The 17394-nt window shown below is 57.9% G+C and overlaps 1 protein-coding gene across 1 annotated transcript; it reads right to left on the bottom strand.

Annotated features, from left to right (window-relative positions):
- Positions 1-8: 8 nt before the first annotated feature.
- On the bottom strand, positions 9-17056 carry LOC149305875 (polycystin-1-like protein 3). The gene is made up of 29 exons (XM_089540796.1): positions 16756-17056; positions 15732-15839; positions 14967-15529; positions 14438-14566; positions 14138-14314; positions 13634-13761; positions 13426-13552; positions 12764-12901; positions 11814-12054; positions 11459-11640; positions 11113-11343; positions 10678-10779; positions 10269-10450; positions 9736-9882; positions 9164-9360; positions 8614-8819; positions 7524-7695; positions 7123-7315; positions 4860-5178; positions 4503-4608; positions 4181-4324; positions 3302-3514; positions 2852-3173; positions 2086-2290; positions 1643-1803; positions 1279-1489; positions 1044-1145; positions 699-830; positions 9-337 (listed from the first exon to the last, which is right to left on the bottom strand). The coding sequence occupies exons 1-29, from the start codon at positions 17054-17056 to the stop codon at positions 221-223; spliced, it is 5556 nt and encodes a 1851-aa protein (XP_089396922.1). The 3' UTR covers positions 9-220.
- Positions 17057-17394: the final 338 nt, after the last annotated feature.

Here is a 17394-nt window from a genome sequence, read left to right as displayed (position 1 = left end):
ATCTGTGTTTGAAAGCAGGCGTCTGAAGCTTTAATGGTTTGACCTGTTGCAACACCACTGACCCCTATGAGAGAGCGGAGGGAAGGAGGTACCTCTGCCCCAAAGACAGCCTTACAGGAAATCCTGCAGGTCTCCCTGCCAGTCCAGGTGGGTTTCAGCTGCCTCATGGATTGCAGTTGGTGCCCATCCACAATCTGCGTGGGTGGGACAGGCAGCTACTTCAGTCTTGGGTTTCCTTTGGGGCAGCAGCTGCAGCCAGTGGAACCTGTTGCTTGATGCCAAGGAGGAGTGAGAGCTTGAACTGAATCAGCTCCAGCATCGATTCTTCTTTACTGGCCTGTAGAGCAGAGAGGTGCACATGTTGAACTGGGCTTGTAGTCTGTGGCTGCAGTGCAGAGAAGCTGCTTGAGGGCTTCTTCATGAAGTCTTGGCTCGCAGATGGGGAAGAGCAGGACCAAAGCCACTGGCCCCCTTCCCCAGAGGGCTGGAATCATGGCTCCATGGAGTGCTTTTGTATCAGTACCCCACAACCCACCTCATTATTTCTTTGGACTCTATCTCTGGAGGTCTCCAGGAGGCTTGCCCATGGCTACAGGGGAAAGAGGTTTGCAGCTGGTTCTGGCTTCCCTGGGGTGGTGAGAGGCTGGCACGGCCCATAGCAAGCCCTGGAGCCTGCCCACCCCAGGGGTTGCCCTTACCTTGGCAGCCTTCATTTCCCGCTCAAAGACTGTCAGGAGAACAGAGACGAAGAGGTTGATGATGACAAAGACCATGGAGAAAATGCTGGTGGCAATCAGGATGGAGCCCAGCACAGGGTCCAAAGCAATGACCTAAACAGAAGAGGGAGAAGGTGAAGTTGTGACAGGGCCCCTGTATGTGGGTGCTGCCCTGGGCCAGGCAAACCAGGAGGGCTTGAATGTCAACCAGGGAGCAGGAAAGCCCATGGATGCCCTTCCTTCTTTCCTTCCTTCCTTCCTTGTGGAGCATCTTTTGAGAACCATCCCTCAAAGCACACTGGCCAGGGCAAGGCAGGGGGTATTCACCTCTTCATAATTGAAGATCCCGATCAGAAGGCCCACGATGGTCACGGCTGAGCCCAAGAAGGTCTTGTAGTCCGAGATGCTCCAGCCGAACAAGAGGTTGCACTGGCAGTGTCCCAAAGAGCAAGAGCATGCGGGGGAAACGGACACACAACTCATCGGGGAGGGGAGGGGGGTCCACCCCCCCAGCAGCCCCACACCAACCCTCTTCCCCTCTGGCCCCAGGCCAATGTCTTACCGCTATGCTGTAACCTGCCAGGAGCACCAGCTGGATGAGAAGGAAGCCCAGGAGGTCCTCCCAGGCGGCCTGAAGCGTCTGTGTGATGAGCTGCATCCGGGGGTTGAGGCGCAGAAGGTTCCACAGTTTGACAGTGGCCAGGGCCACCAGAAAGGCAATCAGGTGGGTGACCGTTGCATCCATCTCGGCCACCTCATAGAGGCTGAGGAACCTGCATTGGGGCCAGGAGGGAGTATGTCTGCTTTGCTGGGGAAGGTGGAAGCCCCCTCGGCTTCAGGATGGAAGGCCCGTCCCTGTGGGAAGGGGCTGCCAGACTGGAAGCTTGGGAGGAGCGGGGGGGACCCAGTGTGTGCCCAGGGCTCACTGGTGGCGGTCTTGGTGATGCTGTGCCAGGATCCGTTGAGCCAGGAGGTTCCTCTTGATGTGGAGCCCGAAGGCAGCCAGGCCGATGAAGAGGACGCTTGCGTCCAGCAGGTTCTTCTTGCTGCCAAAGTAGTGCCACTTCTGCCGCACCAGCCGATTGCCCTGGCAGGGGGTGGGAGGCAGCCCTGAGCCCCAGGGAGACGCATAGGTGGAGGCAGCCACAGGTGGGGCATGACCAGCGTGGCAGCAGGGGTGCTGGAGGGGGTAAAACTGCCCCACCCAGCCCAGCTGTGGCTGGCATTCCTCACCTTTGGCTTTATGGTAGGAAGCAGGCTGATGGGAGATGCAGTCTGGCACGACCAGGAGGGCCGTGTGGCTTTCTGGGCTTCCTATAGAGGCTAGTCTCCCCTCCCTCAGCCGCCTCCTAAATCAGCCAAGGCTCACCTGCACCAGGGCATGGCCCAGGAGGAGAAGGAGGAAGGCAACCCGGGCACAGGCCACGTGGACGAGAGTGTGGCCACTGGCGTGGAGGCGAAGGACCCACAGATTCGCTTTGCCCTGTAGGGCCCCTGCCATGGAAAAGAGAATTGGGTGGAGGAGAAGGAGTCTGAGTGGAGCTGCAGGGAATGGCTGTCGGGAAGGGAGCCCACTCAGTCAGTTCTCCCAAGGCCCCACTTGCCAATCCCGTCGCCCTCCAGGATCAGTGTGACTGCGCAGAAGAGGTTGACATTCGCATTGTAGACCACCAGCTCCACAAAGACAGCACGCGTCCCCCTGTCAAGCCAGTGATGTCGCGCCAGATGTCGGAGGACCCTGTGAGGAGGGAGGGAGCAGAGCTACAGAGGACTTGCCTGGGCTGCTGCAACTGTCTGTCTGCATGCCTCATGAGGTCTCCACAACTGTTGGTAGGTGTCTGCTGCCCACATAAAGTCTCAGGTCCTGGCCAGGTCCCTAAAGGCCACAGAGAGTGGGACGAAGTGACCTGCTCTGCCCACCCCCCATATCCACGGGCCTGAATTGAGGCTTCAGCTCTCACCCCACCTGCCGCTCCTACCTCTGCCAGAATCACTGCTGCAGGTTGGCCTGGGGAAAGAGGAGAGCTCTGTGCCAGGCAGTGCTGACTAACTGGGGAGGCAGCAAGAGAAGCCCCTCTGGAACAAAGACTGCCCCTTTTCAAGAGATGCCCTGTATTTGATGCTGGGCCACCTACCTCTTGGCGTGGCTTGCGTTAGTGCCAAGGTTGGCGAGGTAACCGCTTCCTGGGTAGAGAGCAAACCTGCCCCAGATGGGGTACTCCTGCAGGATGCTCTCAGGCTGGTAGACCCAGGCGCCTGTCTCTTGAGCCTTCCCAACCCTGCCAGGCGGTCCCCAGTTGGCAGCAGCAGGGCTTTCCCTCTCCTGCCCTTTCTTGGTGGCCCAGGGCTCCTGGCGCAGATGGAGGGGCAGCCAAGACTTGGGGGGGCACTCCTCCACCCGGATCTGCCGCAGTCTCATGCTGCCCACAAGGAAAGAGTTCCCATCCGCAGCCAAACCTGGGAGGGCAGAAGGCCATTTCAGGAGCTCTGAAAAGCTGAGAGGAGGCGCATGAGAAGGCGTGAGTGTGCACCCAAATGTGGGGCAGCTCTCTCCCCAGACCCCTCTCCCGCCCCCGACAGGGCACCTGCCCCGTGGCCTCCCCGCTTGCTCTGGGCAGCATCGCCATAGACAGTGGGCAGTAAAGTCCCCCTGGCCCAGGCATAGAACTGCCTGGCAACCCGAACATCGTCCATCTGGGCTGTGAGCCTCCTCTGGAGGGCAGTGCTCAGGTAGAACTCGTTGGGGCTCCTCTCAATGTAGCAGAGCACCATCAGGATGGCCAGGAAAACAAGCTGCCCTGGGGACAGGAAGAAAGAGGCCTTGACAAAACTGGTGTCCCACGAGTGGAAGGGGGGGCTGCACCACATGAAGAACAGCCCCCCCTCCCTTAAATAGCCTCTGGCAGGACCCAGGGCTCTATTTTCATTGCAGCTTGGGGGCAGGAGGTGCCCTTGTGCACTCTGTTCATCCCTCTGCCTCCAAAGACCTGGTGGCCGGGCAGCGGTCAAGGTTATCCAGGAGTAAAGCGGGCACATCCTCCCCACCACCACTGGCCACAGTAACTCCCTGCCAGGAAGTAGCCAATGGGAGGCTGGCAATCCCTCCACTCCTCCCATAACAGGTCAAGGGACAGACCTTGGGGGCAGCAGGAGGGGCCCAAGGCAGGAGGGGGGGCAGGTTATCTTTTGAGCTCCAAGTGCCTCCAGGCCTTGAAAGGGGAAGGGGCCCTTCAACCCACCAGGGCCGGAGGGCTGCCTCTCCTTTTGGCTGACCACCAAGGGAAAGCTGGGGGGCCTTGATCAGCTCATGCTCCCCCCTGCCCAGCATGGGAGTCAAAATCATTCAGTCCCCTCCCTTGTGGGTGTATGTCTGCACATTGTGAGCATGGACAGCATGATATCCACCTCCCAGTGGAAGATCTGGGGTAGCGGAGGAGCCCCTTCATTCTCTTGCCCCTTCTCACCTGCAATCTCTCGTAGCAAAGAGTGCAACTTCTTCTCCTTCAGGGCCCGCTCTGTGGCCCTTGCCATGGGCTTGAGGGCCGGAGGCCTGGGCAGGGGATCAGCACAGCGCTGGGGGCTTGGACTTTCAGGGCAATGCTGCCTTTCTGGCCAGCGAGAGGGGAAAAGCCAGGTTAAGTTGCATCAGGAGGAAAAAGGCCTCCCTCTCTCCCTCCCGAGTGGCCAGAGTTTTCTGGGGCCAAGAGTTATCTACTAACCCTAGCCCTGCCCCATCTTGGGGTGGGATGAAGGTTTGAAGGGCCATGGGGGGAGCTTTGGGGTCACCTGAAAGGAGAGTGCTCAGCACCCGGTGAAGCTGCTGCTCCTGCCCCTCATTCTGCCACAATTGCTTCATGCGCATCAGTGAGAAAAGGAGAGTCAGGACCAGGACCTGTGGGAGGAAGAAGAGCAGAAGCTGGAGGGCTTCTGACCAGCAACGCCAGACAGCCACTCCCCACCCACTCCACCTTCTTCATGGGACCTGAGGACTGGGGTCCATGAAACCCTCCTCTCACCCAGGCCAGGCCTCAGGAAGGGGGCTGGCACTGTGGGGCCCCGAGCACCCCCCACCTCTTCCCCATTCAGCAGAGGCCAGGAGCATGGAGCTGGGGGCATATGGAGGGGGTGGGGGCACTTGCCCACCTTGAGCGGCTGTATGAGGAAGACGCTCTGCAGCACCGACAGCAGGATGGAGACAGCCCAGCCACTAGCCTGTTCCCGGTTCATCTGGAGAGTGTAGAGGATTGTGAAGAAGGCTGCCACCAGGTTGAGGACTCCCACCAAGAGCCAGCAGACGAAGGAAAACCGGCCAGGCAGGCGCCAGGAGGGCCGCCCCGGAGTCTTTTCTTGGACTAGCGTTTCAGCTGTGGGGCTGCCTTGCCAGCCACTGGGCCTCATGAAGCAGCAGCAGCAGCAGTGCCCAAGGGGGCTGTAAGCGGAGGAAGAAGGGGAAGTTGCACCACTGTGCCTCGGGCAACAAGGGGGAACTGGGCAGTGGCCAAGGGCAGCCCCTGGCACCCCCTCACACCCTCCCTCCTGGACTGAGGCCTCAGCTGGCTTCTTCTGAGTAATGGGTCACCACCCCCTGGAGATCCCAGGCAACAGAGGAGGAGGAGGATGAAGATGAGGAGGGGATGACTGCGCTCGCCTTCCCCCTTGCCATGACTTTTGCTCTGGCATAAGGCCCTGGGAGGACTGCCAGAGCCTCCCTGTACCCCACATAATCCCTTCGCAGCTCCATCCATCCTCTTGGAGGCTTGGTCCTTTTAACCTGCTCTTCTCCTAAGGCTTGGCTGCCATGTTTGGCAAAAGAATCTGCTTGAATTCACGTTTTATGCTTTTAATTCAATGGTTGAAATTGCTATGATTTTTTAAAAACATGCACATCTCCTACACAATGTCTACAATTTAAATAAACATTTTTGCAGGAAAGGGAGCAAGTGCTGGTGTTGTTCTTGCAGTTCCCAAATGGAGGGGAGTCAGGATCAGTGGGGGGGGGGGGGTAGGACCACCAGTGGATGGTCTGCAGCTCATCTCAGCCAAAACTAGCAGCTCTGTTCACACTCCTCCTTCTCCTTCCCTGAACTTTATCAGAAGGGCCAAGGCATAAACAACAGCAGCAACATTTTTAGTGGCACTTCTACAGGCCATGTGTGTGTGGACCTTATCACACATGGGGGGGGGGGGTGCAGCTCAGATCCGCAGTCACTCCTGTTCTAGCAATGCAAAGCGTGATGTTTTTCCACACCAGATCCAGAGTCACTCCTCTCTAGCAATGCGGATTGAGGTTAAAACGTCATGTTTTTCCACACCTGGCTGCCTTTCTGTTGTCCTTCCGAAGTGAGGGAGAAGAGAAGTCAGTTCGATTCCAAGCCAGTCACGTGATGCGGACTCAAGCAAAGGGGAGTGAGCGCACATTGTATGACCACACCAGAGCATACTGTGAGGGGTCAACGATTTGAATCAGCCCCCTTGGGCATGCTCAGTGGGGCTCGGGATGCTGCCCTCCTTCCCTGCCCCCTCCTTAGCTGTCATCCTTCATCGGGGTCTAGGAGAAGGCAGGGGATGATGGGATAACTTGCTGGGGGTTGCTGGGGCCAGGATCAGGACGCAGGAGCAGTCAGGGGATGATGGGATAGGTGGATGGGGGTTGCTGGGGCCAGGATCAGGACGCAGGAGCAGTCAGGGGATGATGGGTTAGGTGTCAGGGTGAAGGAGAGGAGCAGATGGGGGTCTAAGAGAAGGCAGGGGATGGGATTGGTGGGAGGCTGAAGGAGGGGAGCAGACCGGGGTCTAGGAGGATGCAGGGGATGATGGGATCGGCTGGTTGGCAGCGAGGAGGAGATGGCATGAAGGTGGAGGAGGGGAGTGACGCAGCAGGACGCAGGGGCCAAGGGGGGTGGCATTGGAGTGCTTTTGCACACCAGACCAAATCGCAGTGCAATAGAAGGCGGCCTGAAAGCGAATTCTCTGAAGCCACTTTTTTCCATTTTAACCAAAATGAGGGGTGACTTCAGAAACGCTGATGAAGGAATTCGCAAGGGGCTCCCATAGAAATCAGTCCCTTTATGAGGTGAAACCGCATCGTTTGAAGTGCAATCACTTCAGAAGTGAGCTGGAACTGAGCTACAAAATCACCCAAAAGCTCAGTGTGATATACTCCTGTGAGAGAGCATGTGTGAGTCATGAGGCTAGAGTGCAACTCCCAGTGCCCCCACCATTGGAGATGATCAGTGGAGGACTGGTGGGAGTTACAGTCCAATAACCACAGAGAGGGCCCCCATTCCCAACCCTGGCATGAACAATCCTGGCATTTGGGGCTGAGTGTGAGTGTCTGCCTGGGCAAGAGAACAACTGCAGAGGCCCACTCACTGCTGTATTTAAACCTGCCTCTGATCCATTGTACCTGGGCCCCTCGGGGGCAGCGGGTGCAGTCGGAGGCAGGTGGCACTCCAGGTGCTTCCAGAGCTGCCGCAGCTGATCCCCAGCATGGAGATGGTCATAGGGCTTGGGAAGGCTGCTCCAGTCCAGGCCACGAAGCTGGGCCTCCAGATCCTTCACCACACGGCATAAGTAGCTGTGGAGGCAGCGGGACCTTTCTGGAAAGAGGAGTAAAGGCACATAGGGGTCAGTCAGGGTTGCCCCCCTCCTGGCTGGGGGGATCCCCAACCTCTTTGCTGTTTTCACCCCTGAAGCATTATGGGCTGCCCATGTGCCCCCGTCTCCAGGGGCTTTGCCAGGGCAGAAGAGGCGGCGCATGCCCTCTGCCTGGCTGAGATGGGATAGGCCGCATCCTGCCCCTGTTACCCTGAGGGGGAGCTCCTGGGTCTTTCAGGCCTTGGAGGAGATGGGACCGGATGAGGCCACAGAGGCTGCCCACCAGTTCGGGCACCTGCTGCAGAGCCCCCGGGAAGCCGTCCGCCTCCCTGCGCTGCCAGAGGACATTCTTGTAGAGGAAGCCCAGCGTCTCCATCAGCTCCTGGCAAGGGAGGCACATGGTCTCACGTTTGGCCTTTCTCCCACAGCCCCCAGACATCCTCCGGGGGAGTGGAAAAAAGAACAAATGCAAAGAGGAACACAGGAACAGAATTCAGCAAAAATGCAGTCGGATTAAAAACAGTTTCAAAGCACTGTCATTAAGTACATGACAATCCTAAGAAACTGTGCAGGCACATGTTGCACAAGGTATGTGAAGGATACTCATTAACACCACATCCTTGATTTTAAAATGGCAGTTCCAACACTCAAGGCTCTCCAGTAAAGAAATGAAAGAGAGGTGGGAGGGCCTTTGCCCACAGTATTTTGGCTGGGAGAAACTACATTGTGGGTTTGGGAGGCACTGGCATGTACTTTTTGCACAGGAACCAGGGTGTTTCACTCCAAACAGACTTATGCCAAAATACCTTGGGAGAGGCGTTACAGAGGAGAAAGTATTGCCTTCCCTCAAACACCCTATTCAAACCTACATATTTACCCCAATGAAGTCCCAAAGTCTGGATTAAGCTTGAAAGATGCCATATAAAGCCTTGTATTCTCCATGCCAAGCATGCTGTTGGGAAGGGGGAATAGGTGAAGATGAGGATCCCTGTTGGAGGGCCAGCTCAAAGGCACCCATGGGAGGCGTGGGGGAGAGGCTGCTAGTGGTCAGGGAGCTGCTCTTTCTATCCCAGAAGTCTCCTTGGAAGGAAGAACAGTTGCTATGCTCTAGATCTGAGGGGGTTCTGCGGACGCTCTGGAGCAAGATGGATGCTCTGGAGCTTACATCAGCCCCTAGCGAGCACTCTGTAGCCACTGTGGGAAGGGGGACATTTGGGGAAATATTCTACCCAACTGGCAGATGGCCCTGTGGCCAACAGCTCCCTGGACTCAGGGGCCATGGGGGATGTGTGTGCCTCACCTCCTGGAGGTGTGTGAGTGGGGTGGCCTGTGTGGAAGGCGGCGGTGGGTGCAGGACCTCAGTGCTGGCCGGAGGCGGCACGAGTGGGGCCCCAGGGGGAGACTGGACCAACTGGAAGACACGGACAACCAGCAGGTGCACCGGCAGCATGAGGACGGCAGCTTGCATACTGACCACCAGCTCCCGCCACGTCACCACGAAGGGCCCTGTGGACCAAGAGGGGGAAATGGAGGGGAAAAGGCAGCTCAGCCAGGCAGGTGGATTGCAGGGAGACTGGTTCTGGTGGTGGTTCTGCCCCTGCCACACTCACAGCCAGAGCTAGGAGAGGAATGGGTCCAGAGGGCAAAGGAACAGTCGTCTGTCCATAAGAAGGGCCTTTGCCCCTGTGGCTCCCCATGAGTGTGTGGGTATAGCCAGGCCCTGCCCTCTCCCCAGGGCCTATTGGCCAGGGCTTCCTCTGGGTCCTTCTTCCCCATGTACCCCCAATAGGAGAGGAGGAGGAGGATGCTGGTGGCCCTTGGCAGCCTGTGGGAGCCCCTACCACACTCACCCGCCTCTGGGTCGCTCCCGTGCTCCGGGGCCTCCTTCCAGAACATGATGTTGATGAGCATGGAGCAGAGGAGGAGGGTCAGGCAGCAGGAGAGGCGCTGGATCCGGGTGAAGGGGCTCCAGGCTGAGCAGGTCAGGACTGAGAGCCAGAGGTGCTCCTGCGTCAGCTTCCTCACCAGCCCAGCCCAGAAGAGGTGCCTGTGGGGGAGAAAGGGGGCACCTGAGAGCAACAGGAGGCAGGGGTCACAGTCCCTCTGCCCTCTGGACTGGCCAGGGACCCCCCCCTCTTATTTTGCTGAGCCAGTTTGCCTGGAGGTTGGGACACCCGCTCCTCATATTGTGGAAGCCATGCCCCCAAAGGCCCTCTGCACATGGCCAGAGACACTCGCCATACTGTCACCTCAGTTTCCAGCTCCAAACATCTGTCATTCCATGGCAGCCACCATCACCCCTACCTGCCCAGCTCCCAAGTTCAAATAAGTTTTGTTTCATCATTTATTTCTCCTGTCTGCTTGTCAGCATCATCCAACAGGTGTACTGTTGGGGCCTGGTTCCCTCCAACTAGGTCCTTACCAGAAGGACAGGAGCTCCTCCTGTGAGGCAGCCACAAAGACCTTGTCCACTTGCCCATCGTCCATGTCAGATGCCAGCCAGCAGTTGCACAGGAAGAGCCATCTCTTTCTCACACTCAGGTCTTGGACAACCAGCTGCTGCACAAACCTAGGTGCAGAAGAAGGCCATCCTTACCCTCTATGGGGCAGAGGGACCTCATCGTGTGGTGCATGGACACAAATGCAAAAGAGGTGTTCCTCATCTCCAGGAAAGATTTCCTTGGGGGGGGGGAGGGGGAGGAACGACCACAACTCCCAACAAACTGTGACCATCAGCTGCCATGGCTGAGGATGATGTGGCATGTAGTCCAAACGACCTGGCAAGTCAGGATGGGGCTTCACAGGACAGACAGAGGGTCTGGTTTGTGCCCTTGCAGCCAGATTGCCACTGAGCCACAGACTGTGGCTGGTGGCCACTGGCCTGACACTGCCAACATTCTTTGGGCAGCCACCTCCATGCAATACTGCCAGGGCCACGGCTCCCCTTCCACTTACCAGCTGGGATTGGGTCCAGCCTCATCGTGCCAAAGTCGCACAGCATGGAGGTCTCCCAGAGGCCTCTGAGCAGCCAGGAGGAAGGCATCCATCCCACCACGCTCAAAGCCCCCAAGGGCCCCTGGGTGCCGCAGCATGTGGGGGCGGCTCCGTCCCTCTGCCCCATAGAGTGTCAGGATGACCTGAAGGCAGAGAAAGGAGTCTATTCAAGCAGGCAGGCCATGGGTTGGGGCAGAGGGAGCAGCCAGGTGGGCACTGGGTGGGATTCATGGCCCACAAAGCCCAGTCCTCTGTTCCTCCTCAGAAGAGGATGCTGGGCTCCAAGGACCAGCAGATTCTGCATAGAGGCCAGGAAGATGGCAGGGACCCCCAGGGTGGAAGTAAGGACCCTGCCCCCAACTCCCTTTACCTGGGCAGAGGTTCCTGCCCCTCGCCGATAGCCTGTGAAGACTTGGACCAGGTAGAGGAAGCAGGCACTGGGATCGTTGTCTGCCAGGACCGTGACTCTCACCTGCAGTGAAAGAGCAACACGGCTGAGCCATGCTCACCAACCACCCACATAGATGATGTGCCACAGCCAGCCCCACAGCCCCTCCCTGCCTTTGGGGCTGCTGCCCCACATCCAGCAATGCCACAGACTTGGGAGCATCCCCTGGCGCCCAGAGGAAGTCCAGGGAAATGACCCACAGAACCTCTTCCTGGCCTACTTCCTTCTGCCCCAGGCCTGGTTCCACCCTCCACCCATTCTTTATCTATCTGCTCTCTCCTGTGGCCCCTACACACAGATTCGGAGCCAGCATGGGACCCCAATTTTGGCACACACGGACCCTTTCTCTGGCCTCACCCTCCTGATGTCATCCCTCTGCCTCCGGCGCACCCAGAGGAAGGCAGCTGCATAGCCCAGCAAGAGGGCGCTGAGGAGGGCCACTCCAGCTGGGTTCTGGCCCACTCTGCTCAGGAGAAGACCTGTGTGCTGGAGGTCAATCGCATGGGGCAGGACTAGAAAGAGGCGCCCAAAGAAACTCAGGTGGCGGCACAGGCACTGGGTACTGAGCAAGGTGCTCTGAGGGCCCACCTGGAGAGCGAACGGAGAAGTCTGAAAGATGCCCTCACCCCCCATCCCTGGGCTGGCAAGCAGCTCCTGCCTGCAGCCTTCCTCCCTCCTTCCCTGGCTGGCATTCCCTCCATACCCGGCATCCATCGGTTCTCCAGGCCTGGTCCTGGCTGGCCCAGTAATAGCACCCAGTGCTGTGGATGCACACTGAGAGGTTCCAAGTGCCATTCAAAGCAGGGGCAACCTCTCCAGAGATGAAGTAGGTGCCCAGGCCATGATGGAGGCTTTCGGGGGGGATGACCCACACAGAGGCACCCTCTGGAGAAAGAACAGGGGGTCAGGGGTGAAGGACAGAGAGATACCTGGCACAACACATTGTCCCTCCTCCACTCCACTGCTGCCTGCATTCCCAGTCTCCAGGTGCCAGCCTCCTGCATCCATTTGTCCATCCCTCTGTCTCCTTCTGGCCACAGTTCCCCTTCCCTGCCCACCTTCCTTCTGGGCCTCGAGGACGGTGGTGTTCAGGAGACAGCCACTGCTGCCCTTGCTGGAGGGAGGGAAGCCCAGGAGGCAGAGGATGATCCGCAGCGGGGAGCTGGCTCTCATGGAGACCAGAAGGGCATCCTCCAGCGACGTGACGTTTACTGCCAGGCTGAAGTTCTCAGTGCCCAACCCGGTCACACTGCTCACGGCGGAGGCTTCTTTGCCACCTGCCTCTCCGCCCAGCTCAATCTGGCATTGGTAAAGATGTGCATATGTGGGGTGATGTGTGGGGTGAGACACCAGGCGACACCCCTAACACTGGTCTTTCCTCTTTGTAGCAAAGGCCACCATGACCAAAGCCCTGGTGGCACAATGGTTAGATCCCTCTCCTGCAGCCACTCACTCAGTCAAAACCATAAGGTTGCGAATTCAATACCAGCAAAAGGACTCAAGATCGACTCAGGCTTGCATCCTTCTGAGGATGTCGCTAAAATTAGTACTCAGATTGTTGGGGGCAATTAGTTAATAATAATAATAATAATAATAATAATAATAAATATTTATTTATATCCTGCCTCTTCCGTTTGGGGATCGAGGCGGGTAACAACAGTTTATGATACACAATATAAAAACAATAAAACCCACAAAACCCTGACCCAACCCTCCCTCCCAAACTATAAAAGTAGCTTACAGTTGTAAACCGCTTAGACACTGCTAGTTTGGTATGAAGCTGTTTGTTTGTTTTTTGAGACTGCCTCCCAAGTTTCCCTCCCTCAGCCAAGGCCCACTTCCAAACCAAAACAGGAGAAGGAAGCTGGCAGAAGGTGCATCAGGCCTTTGGTGGGCAGCACAGGGGAGGGGAGGACATTGGTGCACCCCCACCCTTTGCCCACCTCCCCGGTTCCCATGATGAGCCAAGGAGGGCTCCCCTATGGCCCACTCCACTGCAGCACCCCACCTCAATTTCCTCTGCCAGGCCCTGGACATGGAGGAGCCCTTCTTCCTTCCCCTCCTCGGCTGCCAGAGCCACACTGGCTATACTTCCGATTGGCCTCCTGTCCAGATGCTTGAAGGGGTTGAGGGAAAAGGAGGCCACCTGGAGTGGGTCAAAGAGCAAGAATGTGGGGGCACTGCTGGGGTCTACCCTTCACCGAACAAGGCAGGCTGGCAGCAGAAGGGAGCTTTGCTGCCCACCCTCCTCTGCCCCCGCCTCTTCTGCAGCCCTCCACTCTGTACCCTCTGATATCCCACAGATGAAAACTGGGACACATCAGAGTGGTCAAGCCACCAAAAGACATTCACAGGAAAGGACAGACAAGCTGGGCAGGGAATTTAGGCCTGAGCCTCCCGGGGAGGACAAAATTCTGCCCCTCCTCCCCTCTGCCAAGTTAACTGAGAACAGGCTACTTTTGCACCCAGAACTCAATCTGCAGCAATGGGAATAAGTAAAGGGGGAAGGAGGAGAGGGAAACTGGGACATGGTAAAAGCAGCTCAAAAAGTGGGAAAGCAGAAGATGAATGAATTCTGCTGCTGCCAAACTGGGGCAGGTGGCGGGCAGGCAGCTCCCCATGGATGCCACTTCAATGGCAAGGAGGCCCTGAGGGAGAAGCCACACTTACCTGGACCTGGATGCGGCTGTGCTGCCCCAGCAGGAGCTCCAATGCTGGGCCGGAGGGGAAGGTGACTGTCAGGGGCCTTGGCTGGGGAACATGGAAGGAGCTGTGGGGCAGGGAGGCCGCTGTGCAGCTGGGGGGTAAGAGAGAGGGTCACCAAGACACCTGTCTTGCCCCCACCCCTGCCCTCTGCCCCCTCCGCCCATCCTGGCACCTGCTGAGGGTGGTGCTGAGCACCGGAGAGACCACCGTTGTTGTCGTCGCTGGGGGCTGGTCCAGCAGGAGCCCCCTCTGGATGAGGGGCAGCGAGGCCAGCATGTCTTCCAGGGCCACCACCTCCCCCTGAGAAAGGGCCAAGGGTTAATAGGAAGGATGGACAGGCTGGCCATTTGAGGGGCTGATGAGGGAGACCAACCCATGAAGGTTGCCCAGCAAGGATGGGGAGGGGGGTCCTAGTTGCCATCCCTCCAGCCATCCTTCTCTCTCCATTTCCTCTCTAGGCTCCCATTTTGCCCCCAACAGGGACGTAGCCAAGGGGGGGGTTCTTGGGGTCCGGACCCCCCCTTCCGTTAGAAAAATGAATGGTGCGTGCTGCTGCGCCGCCGCACCCAAGCCCCAATATAATGGTGGCACTTAGTCTGGACCCCCCCTTCCTAAAATCCTGGCTACATCCCTGCCCCCAAGCAGCCCCACAACCACCACAACGACCGCCTGGCACCTCTCTCTGGCCCCCACTGGAGAGGTCCATGGCCTGGAGGAGGTTTCCAAGGGTCTGGAAGAGATCCTGCCAGGCATCACTGGTGGCAGCAGCGGTGTCTGTGTCAGTGGCAGGAGGGTCCCTCTCGCTCTTCAGGAGGTGGGTGCTGAGGGCCAGGAGGCTGCGGCTGGCAGATGCCTGTGGGAGGGGGCAGTGACAGCTGCACTGGGGTGCCAGGGACTAGGAGGGGGGAGGCAGGCCTGGTGGCCCCACATTCCCTAGCCTTCCACCCTCTCTGCCCATCTGGTGCCCGCCTGGTACCTGGGCACTCCCGGAGAGAAGAGCAGGGGAGCTGGTCAGACTCTGCAGCCTCTGGGCTTCTCCCTCTGGGTTTGGCCCTAGTGGCCCTGCTGCTAACTGGCTGAACTGGTCCAGCAGTCTCTCCAGGACCTGTGGGGGTGAAGTCAGCATGGGGGTTGGGGAGAAGAGGCGGGGGGCTCACTGCCCCCCAAAAGCCCCATGTCAGGGCCTGGCCCCTTCCCTATGGGGTGGGGCTGTGACGTGGAGGTAGGGGCAGAGAGGTCGCCCCCTCCTGGAGGGACCCCCCATGCCTTGCTCCCCTTCTTTCACAAGACTGAGGGCCCAGATGAGGTACATGCCCAACGGGCTATAAGTACAAGAGAAAGTTACTCCATTGCTCTAACAAGCAATGCCTTCTAATTGTTTTTAAAGTTGAGTTGAAAGGGCATTTTAAAGCTATTTTGAGAGAGTTTTTTGCCAGGTCATCCTCCCCCCCCCCCCCCGTCAAACAGTGGGTTTCTCCTCCCCTTCACCTCCCTGTTTCCCCTACCTGCGCCTGGGCCTCTGGGGAGAGGTCTTGCAGGGGGGTGAAAGGGAAGGTCTCAGTCCCCAGGCTTTCTGTCCTTTCCAAGGGGGTCCTGGTGGCTCCTCCTGGTGAAGGATCCCTCTCTGAGGGCTGATGGGGGCCTGGATCTGGCCTTTGGATGGTGATTTTGTTCTGGGCGGTGCTGAGCTCCTTCCTTGCTGCAGAGAGAGTCTGGGTGGTGGGCTGTGGGCTCTGAGGAGGGCTCCCTGGCCCCATGGTGAGGCTAGGGGCCTCGGGTGTGGTTCTCCTCCACGGGGGTCTCTGTCTGCAGATGAGCCGCTGGCAGGTCGAACGCTGGAGGAGGGAGAGAGAGACGGCAGGGATCACCATCACCCTCTGGCCAAGGAGGCCTGCTAGAAGGTGCTCAGCAGGGATGGACGGATGGACAGACAAAGTCTGTCTGGTGGGCCCCACTCCCTCCAACCCCATCACAGGCGCCCACTCAGCACCATCAGCAGGATCTTTGCCTTCCCCAGGACTTACCCTTTGCTGGGAGATGGCTGCTTCCCGTTGGGCCCTGTGAGGTCCTGTGGGGGAAGGGTTAGGGAGCAGAGAACAGGAGGACCAGAGCTCAGTGGGACCTGGTTCCAACAGACCACTGCCACCTCTCCTGCCCCTTTGAATGCCAAATGGAGCCAAAGGAGCACCTCTCCACTCCTGGCCTTCTGCAACACCTTTTGGCCTGGGAAAGGGGGCCTGGAGGAGGAATGGGGCTCCCTCCACACTCACCAGCCTGGCAGATGAAGAAGAGCTTGTGCAAACAGCCCATCCTTCTGGCCCAGAACTGGTCCCCAACCTGGACAAGGGCCTGGCACTTAGAGGCCGTGGAGGTCCCAGCTGTAGGAAGGAGAGATGCCTCAACTGACCCCTTTGCCAAACTGGCCCCCAGCCCCTCCCTTAATGGCTGGGAAATCCAGGACCAGGTCCCTGTTTGGGGCCTTGCTGTACCAGGGGAGGCCATGGCAGGACGAAAGGGGCAGGGGGCAAGAGGGGAGGTCACTCTGCTTAAGGGTAGCAAGAGGTGCCCCCACAACCCCCCAGCAGCAAAGGCCCATTGTTGGGGGGGGGGGCAGAGAGAGAAGACCACTTCCCTCGGAGGCCTTGCCATGAGGAGGGATTTGGGACTGGAGGGGGTGTAACAGAAATTTCAGGAAACTTAAATTTCTAGGACTGACAGAGCAAGGATTGGCAAGAGGACCTAGTAATTGAAAATCCATAAGTTTATTTCCAATTGTCGACAAAGGAAAACAATGAACTCAGTGGAATTCAAGTTCCAAAAGCTGAGACCCCGAACAAGACAAAATGGCTCTTTTTATATTATTCAAGACAAAGAAGCTTCTTCTATACACCTGATTGGCTAATTACAATTTAAACATACAGAATTCTTACAATCAGAACAGAAATACATGCATACATTAAAACTGCATCATCACTCCTTACCCCCTCCTGTAGGAATTCAGTGGCTTTCCTCCTAACCTTGCTTCTGAATGTCCTTATCTCAGTAGTTTATGTTATGTCTTTTTACTGGTGCCAGCTTCCATCCAGGTCAAGATGCACTCCTTATTCCTTTGCTCTAGTTTCCCTAAACTCCAAGCCTTTATTTCAAAAACCATCTCTCTGGCTGACAAAGGTGACTCCATCTTTCTATAGCTTTTTATTTCAACAAGTAATATTTCCACCACAGGGGGACAAATGTAGGATTTGGGAAGCTTATGTCCCCCGCGTGAGGCACCCAGCAGCTCTAGCCCCTCACTTTCACCTGTGTGGTGCTGTTCCTGTTCCCGGGGCACCTGTGCACTGGGCCCAATCCAGCTCTTGGTCCCATCTCCCATCTGGCTCTGGAGGGCCTCCTTGGCTTGCTGGTCCCACAAGGAGAGGAGGTGGGCCCCACGGCGCTGGCACCAGACCTGGGCAGCAAGGAAGGGCAGCGGGAACTGCACCAGGCGGTAGCAGACAGCCTCTCCCTCCACCGGGAGGCAGGGGGGCGCTGGTGCTTCCCAAGAGGCATGCACCCCAACCCAGAGGGTCACCCACATCACTGCAGGGAGCTCCATGCTGCCCAATCTACCCCACAGGAAAGCAGGCAGACAGGGACGTTGGTGCAGGGCCAGGCTCTTATAGGTGTCCCCCACCCAGGAAAATTAGGAGGCTGGAAAATGCACAATAGGAGATGAAAAGTGCTCCCCTTTCTCAATGGGGGGGGGGGAGAGAGCAGGTGTGGCACCACCAGGGCGTGTCTCTGTTTGCCCACAAGGGAGTGCCACAGTCCGCACCCCTTGCGGCTGAAGGGGTGCCCACTTTGCTGGCAGAGGCACCTGCCTGGATGCTGGTGGGAGGCTGAGGGCAGCTGAGGACGGACTCATCTTTCGGGCAAAGCCTTCTGGCCATTGGG

Source organism: Sceloporus occidentalis, unplaced genomic scaffold (genome assembly GCF_023333645.1).
Source record: "Sceloporus occidentalis isolate IW3139 unplaced genomic scaffold, rSceOcc1.0.p SCAF_10, whole genome shotgun sequence".
Classification (NCBI taxonomy): Eukaryota; Metazoa; Chordata; class Lepidosauria; order Squamata; family Phrynosomatidae; genus Sceloporus; species Sceloporus occidentalis.
Note: the sequence above shows the minus strand (reverse complement) of the source record. Positions and strands in the feature narration are given on the sequence as shown.

Coding starts and splice junctions, on each gene's coding strand:
- LOC149305875 (XM_089540796.1), bottom strand. CDS start 17,056: ATGGAGCTCCCTGCAGTGATGTGGGTGACCCTCTGGGTTGGGGTGCAT. Junction 13,762..14,137: donor CCAGTGGGGGCCAGAGAGAG/GTGCCAGGCGGT, acceptor GCCCTTTCTCAG/GGGGAGGTGGTGGCCCTGGA. Junction 8,820..9,163: donor CGGGAGCGACCCAGAGGCGG/GTGAGTGTGGTA, acceptor CTTGGTCCACAG/GGCCCTTCGTGGTGACGTGG.